Below are 16,221 nucleotides of genomic sequence, written 5' to 3' on the forward strand. Positions count from 1 at the left end.
TGCTAAAACTACTTGGTCTCAACGAGACTTTTCGCCAATGACTAGATGAATAGCATGCAGTTTATTATGGACCTGCAAGTCCTATTCACTCTGCCAAAGGCGACGAATACATTTAAGAATATTGGACTTCATGTCAGTATAAGGGATTTTAATCTTATATATGGGTTTACTGAGGGCAGCTTTCGCCTCCCTGTCTACGGCTGTATTTCCATGGATAACAGTATGACTTGATGTCCACCAGAATATGATATCTTTACCTGTTTTAATTAGTTTTCTATGTAAGGCTAACATTTCGAGGATCAACGGATTTTTAAAATTATTATTCCTTATTACCAAAAGGCAAGAAAGCGAGTCGCTACATATCACTGGCCACTGCAGAAAAGATTGAGGATGGACGACGAAGAGAAGCAACTCTGTGCTCTAAGACAGCTGCAACTGGAACGCTGTCCCCATCCTTTGACCCATCAGTATACATTAATTTATAATCCCAATGTTTAGCCTTAATCTCAGCCAAACCTTGCTGAATTATAAGAGGATTTGTATTGGATTTATTATATTTACAAGAAGTGGAAAGTACACACTAATGGGCAGGATTGTAATATCTTGAGTATGTAAATGTATTGGTCAGGTTACAAATCAAACTCTCTGCAGTCCCGTACCAGAGGCCTCAGAGTTTCATACAAAGGCTGGTTTGGAATGAATGGTTATGGCTTAACGCCACATCGGCAATATTTCAGCTATATCGCGGCGAGAACACGGTGAAAAAGTGAGGCGGTTCAAGTTTTCGATATGGTAATGAGAACATCAAAACCGAAATAAAATGTTCAGACATGTTTAAAATCAGATAGGAAAAACCAAAAACAGTTAAAATTTCAAATCCAGCATATTTTAAAAATAGCATACTTAGAAATCTGTATGTATAGAACTTCTATCTATAAATATTCATGACAATTAAAATTTTATATTTATGATAAAGGCCAAAGGTCCTCATGTATTTTATGACAGCATTGGCAGCGAGGCTGTCATATTAACCATATATGGAGTTGACTATGTAGAATCTTTGCCGAACATGAGTAAAGTCTACACAGTCAACCAAGATATGCTTGATGCCATATTAGGCATCACATCCAACACACTCGGGAGCACTGCTCCCATCTAAAATGAAATTGTATATGAAATATAGTATTATTTATTGATCGATGACACCTACTGAAATTGGTCACCACAATAGTATTGCCTACACTTGAAATATACTTTAAGCTGAAGAATATTAAAATCCCACGCGAGTTTCGACATGCATGTCGACATGTTTCGACATAGAATTTTCCATGCAAATGCCCTTTTACCCGAAGAACCTTGAAATGTCATATGCGAGTTTCGACATCTGGTGCGCATAGTGGCATGGAAAGTTTTGCATGAAATTTATTCAGCCATCTATGTATGTTCCAGGTCATATACTTATTACATAGTAGTTCTGTGCACCACCTATAGATCGAACTCCTTTGATGTCGAGTGTATCAAGTGTCACATTCATCAAGGTCTGAACCCCTTTGCTTAGCTCAGCAAACATTGGTTCTAACTCTTTTCATTTTGCTGTCATATATTGATGAGAAATGCATGAATGGATGTTGTAGCGTAAGTAGTACGGAAGTTAAGTTACACTGTCCAGAGGTATGAAAAAACTTGCCAGTCTTCTGGCATGGGCTTAGACCCATCTTGCAGTGGTGTTAAAGTGCATGTGTAGAGGATGTAGCACACCAAAAATAAATGACCTGACACCAACTGACCCGTGACTGGCCACACTAACAGTATTGCCTATACTTACAACATGGGACACATAGTTGTATGCAAATGCCCTACTATTAGCTGAAGAACCATGAAATATCATGTGAGTTTTGACATCTTGTGCACATACTGGAATGCATATGCGTATGCATTTGTAGTCATGCAAAGCATTGCATAAAATATTGCATTCCAGCTGTATGTGCACACCTCCTTAGACATTTATAACTAAACCACATTTTGTTACCATTCTGCCAAATTTGCACCCAGGTATTTCACATTTGTCATATTGTTACAAAATGTGATGGTGCAAACTACAAAATTCAAAGACTGGCAGAATTACTCCATTCTTTGGATATGGGAGCCTTCATGTGGCAAAATAGCCTCAGAACCATGTATCTGAGATAGACTTTCCATACCAATGCCCTACCTCTTGAAATGTCATATGCGAGTTTCGACATCTGGTGTGCATACAGGAATGCATATGCATTTGTAGGCATGCAAAGTTTTGCATGAAATTTATTCAGCCAACTTTGTATCTTCCAGGTCATATACTTATTACATAGTGGGTCGTTGCACCAGCTGCAGGTCAAATTCCCTTGATGTAAAGTGTGTTATCTGTCACATTCACCCACCAAGGTGTGGACCCCTTGTTTAACTAAGCAAACACATTGGTTCTAACCCTTTCCTCTTTTGTTGTCATATATTAATAAGAAATGCATAAATGGAATGTTGTCACGTAAACAGTACTGGACTTAAGTTACACAGTCCAAAGGTATGCCAAGACTTGCCAGAGTCACTTTTCTGGAAAAGGGTTAGGGCCAACTACTAGTGAATGTAAAGTACATGTGTAGGGATGTAGCACACCAACCCGACCAGATGTAGCAATAATATTCTCCCTAAACAGCACACTTTAGTTGTTGCTTTAATAAAAAAAAGCCAAATGTCCTTAGTTCTAGGTATATCACATCCATTTTTTTTTTTTTACATTTTTTTTCAATTGTTTAAAAGCAAATTGGGCAAAGTGCACAAATTACTTTTAAAAATCCGGCCTAAATAGTGTCACTTGAAAGTGTTGGACGCGATAACTGAAGACCAGCGGTCAGTGCCCTGTTTCTCTTTATAGGGCGAGTGATGTCTCGTCTTAAATTTGTAATGCTGTCGACTGACTCTACCAATGCGATAGCGTGTGCGCAATTCTGCATCGCAAAAAAGTGTCCAAAGGAGAATCTCTCAACCGAATTCAAGCCAAGTCCATTTTTAATTTACTTTTGAACGGGACTCATATTTAATACGTGTCTTAAGTCTGACTACAGGATTTAAAACTGGTTTTAACGTTTACTACACTTTTGAACCACCAGCCCCTGGAGTTCAGTGACAACGCCACTGGCCTAAACTGGCATAATGTGCCGTGACTATCGGCAGGTAAACATCCACATTAACCGTAAGTGCACCGTGCTCTGCCGGTCCTCTCCCCGTAATGCTGGCCGCCGTCGTGGACGTGAAATATTCTTGAGTACGGGGTAAAACACCAGTGCGTGTGGTAACATTATAGGGCTTCGCTTGAAAATTCGCCAACTACAACATTACTCTGCCGTCCTCATTGCTATGTATCCTGTGACAGCACAGCCTGACCTGTAACCTGAGCGCGTTATTATTTGTGCCACGTTCGCTGCTGACTTACATGGAAATTCGCTACAGTATTAGAAATGTATTATTCAGTGGTCAGTTTTCGTTGCTTGAAAGTAGACTTGCATGATTGTTTTATCACGACAGCGGAAGCATCTGAAGAGTGTTCAAAGGCAGTCATTACATTAGTTTGTTCCGGGAGCGACTACTGTAACATAAACTCGCCATTTACTACGCAAATAACTGGGTATAAGGCTACAAATACTCAAAGTACGACAGATTGTGGCAATACAGATGGCGCTGCAAAGCAAGTGCCAAAGCCTTGCGTATGCACTTTGGGTGGGGCGTAACCGACAAGATCCCGAAATGGCGACGTTGCGAGCACGGCAAACTTCAGTTGCGGAAATTTAAGAATTAAGTTTGGATTAGTAGTGATATGCCATTCTGTTGGGTATGTTAGTGCTGTGTTGATTTCGAGCACTGTACTAGAGGAAGCAGAAATCCATTGTGTTATGTGTTTTCGTGGTGTTATGGTTACGATCATTGTATTAGACGCATCAGCTACTGCATATCGCAACCCAGGGTAACTGTGCAATGTGAAGATACAACTCGCGCTCTGTTACACGACTGCCTGGAAATGATAATTAAGCTATTCATATCCAAAACACGAGTTTATATAAGGGTGGTAGGCCTTTTGATACTGAAAGATTTTTCCCAGGCTCAGTAGTGTGGATAGTAAGTGTGCCGACGATGTATATACCATCTCAAATAATCATTTTAAGGAGGTTGGGCGTAATCTTGTCATGAGGCTTAATTTATTTTTCTATTTTGGTGTGTTTTTGCCAAGCCTTAGTTCGAAAACTGAACTACGCATTTACTTGTTCACGAAGTATTGTCCCAGCCAGCATTCAGCTGTGGGGCCCGTTTGGGCCCTAAACGGGCTACTGCTTGGGGCCTAACTGGTCAGCCCGTTTGGGCCCCAGGCAGATTTGTCCTCGGGCTCCACTTGGGCCCTACTTGGGCAATAAGGGCACCGTTTGGGCCCCAACCGGGCTAAAGTTTGGATGTTTGGGCCGACTGGAATTATTCTAAACAGAAACTCACTTCGAACATCCAAAGAGAGTGGCACTTGGGTAAGAACGTTCATTTACCAGGTATGGCTAGTACACCCAAGTGGAGAAATAATTAACAAAGTGGATCTGGCGCCATTTTAGAGGGTCCCACATGCCAGTTACAAGGGAGGAAAGCCACCAACCTTGATTAAGATTGAGAACAGATAATTTACAAAACTTTTCCTTCATGCTGACCGGAATGGAACATGCAATTTCTGCCATTGCTTATGTATTCTGTGTACACTGACAAACACATTTCATATTTTTGTAGAACTACTCCAAAATTTATTTCATACAAACTCAGAGATAGCATAATCCACTAGAAAGTTGTCAACAGAACAATCTTTTCTCAGAATGAATAAAACACTTCAAATTTGTGGACAGTCACAGTCAAACAGAAACAAAAGCTTTCTCACCATTGTAAATGAAGGAGAAATAATGTACAGTTAGTTGGGTATTTCCGAATCACGTTCTGCTCTTGAGGAGCGAGAGTAGCTTCTCTTTGTTACATGACAAACAATTATGTCATTTTCTTCACAAAATATTCATTTAAATTAAAGACCTGTAGACATATTTGATACCTATACTACAAATCCTGTGAGTTACAGAAGATTCCCCTGCACACCTTAGGAGGAGTTGATTACACAAAATATGGACTACAATGAGGACTACGTCATATTTCTTATAAAAGTTGGCTAAGTACAGAATGGGGGAATCGGGACAACAAATGATTTTTTATACTAAATGAAAGACTTGTGCACATATTTGTTACCTATACTACAAATCGTGTGAGTTACAGAAGGTTACTTTTCCTACTGGGAGTTGATTACACAAAATATGCACGGCATAAAGACTACATGTCATACTTGTTAAGTTCACACCCAGAAAATTGGCACAAAAAATGATTTTTTACATTAAATTGATGACCTATTCACATATTTAACATACAGACTATACATCCCGTGAGTTTCAAAAGCTTCCCTTGCTTACCTTAGGAAGAGTATCAACCAATACCGTCCCAGTCCACAGGAGAAGCAGTGTAGTGGGTGATGGCCCAGTACCATCCCCTTACTGCCCCTCCCATGAACTGGAACCTCTGGTACAGATGTGAAGAGCACAGACCAAGTGAGTGGGTGATGGCCCTTTCCCATCCCCTTTTTGGCCTGTGCAATGCACAAATGCACCTGAGGGTAATGGTGGCTCATACAGGAAAAATAATAAACTTACATTGAATTACATATAGTGGGACATGGCCTAGTGCCACTTACAGACAAAAACTACATTTAAAACCTACATAAAACACTAACTATCTAAACTAGCTGTTCTGGCCCTCTCTGCCATGGCTCTTTTGACACGATTACCATCTCGGTCCCTCCCATTGCTCAGCCATTTGGAGGTCGCTTTTTCAAACTCCTTTTTGTTTATGGCTGATGTCCGGGTATTGTTCTTCAAAGCACCTGAATTGAAATCAGTAAGGGAAAGACATAAAGAGAACAGAAATAAACATCTGAAGATGTTCTAACATCAATTAAACAAAAACTTTTGGTTTATCTTCCACTTTGTACTGTTGCTAGAACAGGTTTGTGCCTGGTCATAGATTATAATGAAATGTTTAACAATAGCTCGCGGGAATTTCCCTTTACCTCAGTTGGTAGAGTTTTGCACTGCAATAGTCCCGAGTTCAAACCCTGGTTTGACAACTGAACAATTCATTTAAGTCAGTCATCCATCAAATGCAGAGGTAAAATTATGTTCCACAAACAAAATAGAATACTTACGATAGACCAGTTCGAAAACCCTGGAGGTCCCAAACGCCCTCTTCCCATGACGCCCTATCAGACTGAATTGGAGGGAGAGTGGATTTGTGAGAACATATCCCATCATTCTCCTTGTGGCTTCACCCTTTAGCTACTGAATTATTTATCAGTATTACTTGAATTATAGGCATGTGTTTTTGGAATGATGTAAGGTTGAAAGTGGCAAGAGGTAGAAACTTGGTATAATGGTAAACTTTATTGGGTATTACTAGTACCTCAAAATGACACTAATTAATTTGACCTATTTGCATATTAATTAGGTCACGTGAGGTCAAATGAGGTCACAAAAATAGGTCAACCAGTTGATTTCATGTTTTCGTTACTATTTTTGCCCTATTGTCACATGTAAATCATTAGATATGCTAAAATGGATGTTTTATAAACACAATAAACTATTCTGGGACATAATTCATGAATTTTACTTCATTTACTTATGTATTTACTAGATTTTCTGGAGAGTCGCCTTCAGTTTTTGTTCGTATTTCTGACAATGTAAGTTTTGTTTCTATTAGAATTACAACAATGAATGTCATATTCAGTAACAAGAGGTACAATAGTGTTCAGCTGTACCTTAGCTAAGGGTGTCATTACCCTGCAACAATAAACCTGGGCCAAATCCTAGAAAAACAAGTGGTACAGTTTGTAGTTTAGCTGGGTGTGGTAGCGCTCGTTGCATGGGTAGGCACAAAGCGCAACCCCACACTGACGGCAACGAAAGTGGGTTTGTTTCCTCACCCCTGGAATGGATGTGTCACAGCAAACCACACACTGGGGTCTTGCCTTTCCCGTTGGTTCCAGCCAGTGTCTTTCTACCAATCTCTGAGGCTTATCACCTGTAATAGGGCGTCCTGGGCGTACAGAGTCACGTTTGCCATACCCTTCAAGGAGTGAGGTACAGACTTCCATAATGAAAGACTTCAGGTCAAGTTGTCTTTCTGCATTCACCACAGATCTGTGAATAACTTGAGCATTTACAAGGCAAATAGAAATGAGTGCATTGAAGATGCGCATGTACCATTTCCTTGACCTGTGCGGGAAGTTGTATGTTTTCATGCGCTGACCCGCAAGATCCACACCACCCATGTAAGAATTATACTGGTCAACACAGTATGGCTTTTTGACCACCCTAAATCCATCTGGACTGTGTTTTGATCGGATTCTCTTTTCGACATTTCGATTGGGATGGACAGTTGATATCACAGATACCCTTTTAGTATCATGCCAGGTAACGACCAGCAACTTATTATTCCTCATGTACACAGGATCGTCGCCTTTGCGCAGGGGTAGATTTGCAGGTTTTAGTTCAACTGGCATTCCCACACGATTTGCATTGATTGTACCACACATACCAGTTTGTTGATCAGCAAGCTCTTTTGCCAAAGGAATACAAGAGTAGTAGCTGTCAATATACACAATATGACCAACATGATTGTATTCGTTCATCAATTTTCTGACAACACGGTGAGCTGCCCCAATCCCATCACCATTGTTCTGAGGTGGGTCATCAGTTTTGCCAGTGTAGAGATCCCATTTCAAGGTATACCCGGTTTCAGACTCTGACAACACAAATGCCTTGTATCCCCATTTATCCGGCTTCTTCGCATTGTACTGTTTGATTGCACTGCGACCCTTGAACGCAACTGTCATTTCGTCTAGGGACAGGTCTCTTTTCGGCTGATATATATGACTGAACTTGGGAACAATAATGTCAATGATAGGCCTGATTTTGAAAAGCCGGTCATAACCTGGTTCTCCATGCTGTGCTTGGTTTTCGTTGTCAGCAAAGTGGAAAAAAGCTAGAATTTGCTCAAAACGGTTGCGAGACATAACCTTAGAAAAACCGGGAGTATCTGTCAACCAAAATGTAGACCAGTAATCACTAAGCTCTGCTTTTTCCACAAGACCCATAGACAAATGAAGTGACATGAAAGCTTTCATCTCAGGTAAGGTAACATCCACCCAGTTTTTGAACTGAGAATTTGGAGAAAGAATGTTCTGTCCCAGATATTGACCTGCATACCTGTTCGTCTCGGTAACAAGTAAATTCCAGAAATCTTCATCGAGAAATAGTGACAGAAAATCAATAGGGTTTGCATCAGTCATGTTTCGATCAACACTAAAACCTGTGTCTTTATTGAATTGTATGATCCACGGATCGTAGTTTTCCTCAGTATCTAGCATTTCCCAGTCATTTTCAGGCCTTTGGAACTGCCGATTTCGTCCCCCACCGCCTCTTGCTCGCCCTCTACCACGCCCCCTGCCTCGCCCTCTGCCACGCCTAAAATCCACTTCCTGGTTTACAGTATGATTTGCCGGTGCATGGAAATCACCTTCACTGTCCGTTTCAAAGTCACTTTCAGCGCCATTACCGCTGATCGGGAGATCGGTAGAATCTAATTCATCGTCCAAATCAGACAAATTCGGCTCACTTCCCGAATCATCGTCATTTTGTATCATATCCACCACTTGCCTCAGCGAATACGTTGCCATCTTTCTGACGGAAACTCTCAAAAATTCAGAATGTTTCGCTAATCAAAAACTCCAAAAAAATTCAATGTAAACATGTGCGGACAAAGGTACGAAACAGTGGCTGTGGTAGTGGGCTGCGTATATACACAGAGTTATTTCTGGGTTACAGCCGCCTATGCGTATTTTTGGCGCGAAATTTAAACAGGTGTTTTTGCTCGCATTTTTGCGAGCTCAGTAGCTAAAGGGTTCATCCACTGTCCGTCCTCCCAAGTCGCTCACAAAGGACACCTACATGGAAAACAAAATGGAATGAATCTTACACCTTCTTTTGATAAATGGTGACTTAAAAAATGTTATTTAAAACTTGTATATGTACTTGCAGAAGTGCAAATATGTTGAGGATATTTGTATGATTCACAATGTCAGGGGTTGTACTAAACACATTTTCCTTTTTCCAGTAAAGTTATCTCCTCTCGCCATCCTGTTTTTTTTTTTGACCTGCAGGGAAAAACTTTTCAAAAATTACATCTGGAATGTCAGTTGTTATTTCACTTCACCTTTCACCCCATCACTATGTTACATTATGTTACTACGCTTACTCATTCAGAGGCTTCTGAGTGATTTATCTCAATAGGGAAAAAAAAAAATAACACTAATTAATAAAAGCACAGAATGTAGCATGAAAATAGCAGAGGCCACAATGGAACAAGAACTAAAGATACATAATGCATTATACAATACATTAATAGTGGACATGTTTTCCTTTCAAGTACATGTTCTCTGAAAACAGGGTTGAGAAAGTGGCAGAATAGCTGTGAAAGAGGTACACATACATGTATGCAGGGCTTATTTCAGAGCAGGCCATTTTTAACTTCTGAGGTGATTATAAGCATTCGTCTCATGCTTTTTTATTTTAGTAGGTCACATTAGTAACTGCCTTGTGTAGTTTTTGCTTTTAACTGACCCTTAAATCTAGCCCTGCATATGGCTACCATAGGACATTCATCTGAATTTGTCCAGAGGAATGCCTGAGCACAGGTTGGCTAACACAATCACTATAACTTTTGTGCAACATTTACAAGTTGGAAAGTGTTGGACACTTTTCAGTAAAAACAGAAATACAAAAAAAATTGATAAAAAATTTAGGTTTTCTATCAAACATATAAGCGGGACAATTGACAGAAGCGAGGATTCAGACGTAAGTGCAGAGAATTAAGAAACGATATTATTCCTCCTGTACACCACCACCTGGCTACAGAACTTACCTACATTCATCGAGTGGGATGCCTGTTGATGTAAGAAATGCACCTCAACTTGAACAAAATGAATACCACACATAAAGGGCAATTTCCTGGTCAATCCTTAGAAATTTATTCCAACTTTATGCAGAACTGTTCATAAATAGTGGCAGATAGACTTTTCATTATCTTTGTGTACTTCGAATGATTTTAAATTTTAAAAGAATGCAGTACACTTTCATGAATTTCATGGGTTGCAAAACATACAAAAGCTTAAATAAACAATGGATAAGTATACACTTACCACACGATTCAATACAGAGGACTCCATCAACAAGGCATCCAGAGCATCAAAGTCTTCCATTGTTTTTAATGGGAAGGTGACACCCTCTGGTAATTCCCTATCTTGGACCTGACCATGGTCCTTCCGCAGGATTGATTCCATCACACTCTGAAGGATACGCTGATTTTCTAATACCTTCTCTAGGAGGCCCACAGATTTGAGAACCACCTTCTTCAGATGATGAATCTCTTGCGAAAGTCCTACAACAGAAGCAGTGGTTTCGCTCTTAACATCTCATTTTAGGCCTGCTGCAAGAGTACTGCACCTCAATAACATAAACATTTATGCAACATCCCAAATCAGTTATCTCATGCTTAGCTTTGTTATTCAAGCCAAAACAGGATAAAAATACGATTCTAAGAGAGTAAGGACGAGTATCTCGAAGTATTATGCACTCACATTCACATCAATATTATTGTTTATAACATTCATTGGTGAATTTAGAATGAAAATTACCACTGATTGATACCGCTGATGGAAGTGTGGCGGGGCGTCTTTCTGGCGTTGCAGCGGAGGGTGGGGGAGGGGTGATAGGTGTATCAGCCATAGAAGGTGCAGGTGGTGGCAGAATTAAGGCCTGGTCAATACTCTCTGAGTCGGAATCTGAAAGATCAGAAACGACTGCAGCTTGGGGCTCCCAGTCAGAATCCAGATACCACTGGTTAGGTTTAGGTCTGTAAAGAACAAAAGTACACACACATACTGTGCAGACTCCCACTGTACATTAAATAGTGAATGCTACTGCAAGTGAGAGGAATACATTAATTTTATGTGTTGTCCAAGTATGTTTTTATATTTTGAGGAGATTTCTGCATCAGAAAGCTACACTTCACATAAATGCAGGATGTTTAAAAAATGTCAGACTACAAGTAAAATAAAAGTACAAATGAACTACTTGAACTTACCTCCTCTTAGATGTGCTGGGCCCTTCTTCTTCTGTTTCAGTTTGCAAGTCTGATGTGAATTCAGACCTGCGCAATTTGAACTCTGCTTTGGTAAGGTCAGCTGAAAATATATACATACAGCCAATAAGTTGATTGATTGCATGTATACATGACTGAATAACTGATAAAACGCACTGAAATTAATCTTAGCACGCTAACATTATACAAAATAACTCAATGGAGTTTTTCAAAATACCCTTATCATCTGTGCAAAACAATGTGCAACCAACACAAAAGTCTGGAAGAAGTCTTATCCTATTTTCTATACCCTTATCCATAAAATTGCAAGCTAATGATTTTGAGATGTCAATCATTCACTAACAGGTCCTTGAATAAAATTTACATATTTAATGAACTGTCTGGATGTAAGCCTTTTAATTTCATCTACAAATATAAGTGAAACGATCACCATACATTAATACTTTTACAAAGCAACACAATGTAGCTTTGATTACCAGCTTTTCCAAGGACTCTGATGTTAAATTTCTTCCAGGATTGAGTTGGCACAGCACCAGTTTGAAGCATCTTTTTGACTTTGGCACTGTTTGATGCTGGAGGCCAGTAGCACTCATCCTCCTCATCTGAAGTGAACCAGGCAGTTGAAATCACTGCCACTGTGCGAGACACCACAAACATAACAACTGCGTAGGGCAACATTTTGCTGGAAGACAAGCATAAAACATTTACAAAACATTTGAATTTAGATGGTATGCAGCATTGGGAATACAATATATTTCTCCTGCAGAGGTAACAGCACAAGCTTTCTGGTCACATTTTCTGGACTCGCTACATGTAATTGGCCAGAGAATTTTGACACCGACTTGACTCCAATTAACAACGAGTCTCCTGGATAGTCAAAAGCTGTCTCACAGTTTTTAAACTCTTCGTATATGATTAAAGTTCCTCTAGAACTAGAGCAGAGAATGTTTCTGACAACCACCACTTTCTCGTTCACTTCAAAACAGTTGTCACCTCCTTTGCAGGAAATTAAGAATCGTGGGTCAAGATACTGTTTGTACTGGAGACAAGAACCACAGTCGAGAGGTACAGGTCCAGAAAAATGTGCTTTTTTGTGGAGCGGTACATTCATTTCACTTGTCTTTGTGTGTATGGAGTCCAGTTTCTGCATTTCTGCAACTCTTTTCACAATCTGTGACAATGGGCTCTGGCCTTTACGCACCATTCTTTTTAATTTTCCCAAGTAGTTCTCAAATGGGAAACATGAGATAGCATCCAAGGACCCATACTTTCTGGCATCATCTGCCAAATGAATCAAGTTGTGCACATTATACACCACCATATCCCTCCCATATAACGTGGCAAAGTTCTGCACAAATACTTTAATCAGCGCTTCAACATAATCAGCATATTTGGCAGAGATTTTTTGACTACTGAGCAAAAGTCGCATTGAATATGATAATACCATGAAGTTTCGATACAGATTGTTGGGTAGCTTATTTCGCAGTACGACTGGCCCTGTATACAACAAAAACTGCCGGAATTCTGTGGCTTTCCAAAGCTTATACTCTTGCAAGGCCCTTGGTTTCCTGCAAAACTCCCTTGGCAAACATTTTCTAACTGCCACTAGCTCATCTGATATCACTTTGAAATCTATGATATCAGCTGGTCTCTTAAGAGGACCTGAGGTCCAAAAAAAAATAAGCCTCCTTACAACTCCAAGGCACACAAGATGCATATAGTCTAGCACAAAATCCGTAATACATCCGATTCCAAGCCCTATTAGTGGTGACTGTTCAACCTGATGTTCCCCTTCCATCATTTCGGCAAACCGGACATTTGTCCTTGGTGCTGCGGATATTTCAGGAAACGTCATCCTGTGTGCAACAGACACACCCTTTTGAACACAACGCTCACATCCAAAGTAACCAGTGTGACCCTTAACGCACTTTAAAAAGGCTCTTGCCGGTGCATCACACATAAAGGCATCTGGCAGTGCAACCTAGGCCTATGTTTAAGTGTAACGTTTCAACGTTTACAGCCATTTTCAACGGTGTGCAAGTAAACACCCCTGTGGCGATCTAGAGCCAATCTGGGTACGTGAAATATCCGTAGGCCGAAATATTACAATGCCATAAGCTTTTCCAACCTCGTAACCTTGATATAGTATACGAGGAATAACGATAAAATTTGTACAGACTAGAGACTAAAACGTCGGACTGTGTAAAGGAATCTGGTCTCTTTTGTAGCATCCTGATGTCTGTTTAAACTTGTGTGCACTTGTATGAGATGTGGTACATCTCTTTACATACGTCTACACTCGCCCGACAACAAACGTTGACAGGTCCACCATCCGCTGTCATTCCAACCATTTTACAGTCACTAGAAGACTTTAGATTTCATGTCGTTTATAATACAGGCCTTCAAGTGTGAAGCATCTTCCTTTTCCACAGGTTCAGGATCTATTCGTCGAAACAGACATTCTTATACCATTTGTCAACGGTGAAAGACGTTCCAGATCAATACTCGCCAGGCCATTTCCGAAAAACCAACATAACACAAAGCACCAAAGAAATAATACAGTATATAAAGTACTAAAATAAGACGAATCCATGCAAAGAGAAATCGTCAGCAGCTTTTAGTGATGTTGGAAAGGCGAAAGGTAATTAGTATGCTGTTAATTTCGCAACCTGCCATTGCTTAAACAGAATTAAGTTAACAGGAATTTAGTGTGTGTAGTTACAAAACGATATACCACTATTCCTAGAAAAACTCAAAATGCTGTGTTGTCACTTTCAGCATACAATCACATTAAACGATGTAGAGATACCAGGCTCCAGGAATGCGTAGTCCATCAGCAGAATAGGGGAGAACAGTTGAATCATTATATCACTGACGTATATTTTGGGTTGCTTTTCTGTTAGCAGAAGTGGCTCTGTTGGAATAAAAATTTTTGACACTGATCTTCCGCAATAATTAAAGAACTGAAAAAACACACAAGTTTAATAATTTCAGGAGGTAAACTGATAGACAATTGAAAAGCAGTTGTCAACTAAGTTACAGACATGCGTACTTCTGTTGAGTATATTTAGAGAATCTGAACAGTGCAGAAAATATCAGATAGAGTTACAGTTTATGTCCCTTATGTGTAAACAATATACTGATAGTTCCTGTGTATCATCACTGCTTCCTTCCGCTCCGTTATCACCGTTCCCTGTTTCCTCATTATGCATCGATGTTACTTGACCATTGTTTCCTTCTACTTCACATTGTTCATTCTGCAAATAGGCGCCCCGTATGTCATCATCATCATCGTCATGTGTTACTTCATGTCCTTGTGATTGTGAGAAAGTCTCTACCAATGACTCGTCACATAGACGTCCATGGTCATCATCATCCATATCATCACTGGATGACAGTCGTTTTCTCAGACGGAAGAAAGTATAACTTTGTTACCACTTCACCTATATTGAACCATACATGTGATTATTTGCCGTTCATTAGTTTCCGAACGTAATTACCACATAAAATGGAGGATACGTGAAGTATCAATATATTTTATATGAACAACCTCACATTTACATTATCAAGCTTTCGGTAGAAAGAGACACTCGCTGTACTATCTGCATCGGGCTCCGATAAGAAATTCTCTACTACATCTTCTGTTTCTTCCATTTCACTGCCTGAACTACTATCGCTATGTTCAGCTTCTCGATATAAAAATTCCATGTTGGGCTCCTCAGGCTGTGTCTGGTATATTCCCCTGAAAAGTGATTTGTATTTGGCGGTTATGAACAAAGTGCGGCTTTTTATAGTAACCCTGACACGTCACATTTACCCGCGTTTCCTCAGCGCACAAAGTGCAGCTATTCACGGTAAAAACAACAACGTCCAGTTAAAAGGAGAGTACTGCCCAAGTAAGGTATGTTTGTGTATAGGGGGTATACCCTATTTCATATATAGGTTTGCCGGTTTTGCCCATTTCCACTGCACGGTCACCTGCTGTGGACACGCCGCTTGGCTCTCCAACATCCTCCAACAGCCGTCACACACTCCTGGCGTATTGGGAGGTCACAGCAAGGGGCGGACATCATGCCCCTCCCCTCCTCCAGGCAGAATACACAGATCCTCACACCGCTCCACCTCCTCGCCCCACCTCCATCTCTGCCAGTGGTCTGACATCACGGACGAACCCTTTGCAATATGGACAGGCGAAAGGCCTCGACTCCTCCCGGCAGGCGGCCTGGATCTTAGCTGGGCAAAGTCCGCATAGTTGGTAGCCGCATGGGTGTAGCTCTGTGACGAGCAAGCCATCCAAACACACGGGCGTTGCTGTCATAAAATATTTAAGGGCCATTGGCCTATATCACAAAGTGTAAATTTTAATCGTTACAAATTTTTTTTTAGATAAAAAGTTATATAGATATACTATTTTTAAAATGTGCTGGTTTTCGAGTTTTAACTGTTTTGGTTTTTTCTTACCTGATTTTAAACATGTCTGAACGTTTTTGTTTCGTTTTTGATGTTCTCATTACCATATCGAAAACCTGAACCGTGGGAATGTCACGTGACCTATGACCATCATATTATGCAACTGAGGTCATGATGACGTCGTAAAGGGGTGGGTTGAATTTTTAACCTTCCTATTATGACGTCATCAGTTAATGTGCAGGAGGTTGTCACGCTTCCCCGTTACCGTCGCCCCCCCCCCCCCCCCTTTAATTTGCATGGCAATTAAAAGTGTTTTGCATGTCAGTTAGAGGCTTGCCTTAAATGAGGGGTAGGGGGTATTAAAGTTGACATGCCCTGTCTTTTAGTCTTAATTAAACAGCTGTGATGACGTGTCTTATCAGTAAAGTATTGAAACACGTGTTTAATCGCCCATTTTGCGGCTCCAATTAGGGCGCGTGACGTGTCTTGTGAGTAAAA

General features: G+C 40.3%; 1 protein-coding gene across 1 annotated transcript; it reads right to left on the reverse strand.

Moving 5' to 3' along the window:
* Nucleotides 1–9,078: 9,078 nt before the first annotated feature.
* Nucleotides 9,079–12,871, reverse strand: LOC135462880 (uncharacterized). Its single transcript, XM_064740177.1, has 5 exons — nucleotides 11,790–12,871; nucleotides 11,296–11,395; nucleotides 10,847–11,064; nucleotides 10,352–10,590; nucleotides 9,079–10,096 (listed from the first exon to the last, which is right to left on the reverse strand). The coding sequence occupies exons 1-5, from the start codon at nucleotides 11,989–11,991 to the stop codon at nucleotides 10,022–10,024; spliced, it is 834 nt and encodes a 277-aa protein (XP_064596247.1). The 5' UTR covers nucleotides 11,992–12,871; the 3' UTR covers nucleotides 9,079–10,021.
* Nucleotides 12,872–16,221: the final 3,350 nt, after the last annotated feature.

This window comes from Liolophura sinensis, chromosome 2 (assembly GCF_032854445.1).
Source record: "Liolophura sinensis isolate JHLJ2023 chromosome 2, CUHK_Ljap_v2, whole genome shotgun sequence".
Taxonomy (NCBI): Eukaryota; Metazoa; Mollusca; class Polyplacophora; order Chitonida; family Chitonidae; genus Liolophura; species Liolophura sinensis.

Excerpts from the sequence above, each read along its gene's own strand:
- LOC135462880 (XM_064740177.1), bottom strand. The coding sequence starts at position 11,991 with ATGTTGCCCTACGCAGTTGTTATGTTTGTGGTGTCTCGCACAGTGGCA. Across the intron at positions 11,065-11,295 it reads CCCAGCACATCTAAGAGGAG|ACCTAAACCTAACCAGTGGT; the intron begins GTAAGTTCAAGT and ends TGTTCTTTACAG. Across the intron at positions 10,591-10,846 it reads ATCAGCGGTATCAATCAGTG|GACTTTCGCAAGAGATTCAT; the intron begins GTAATTTTCATT and ends CTTCTGTTGTAG.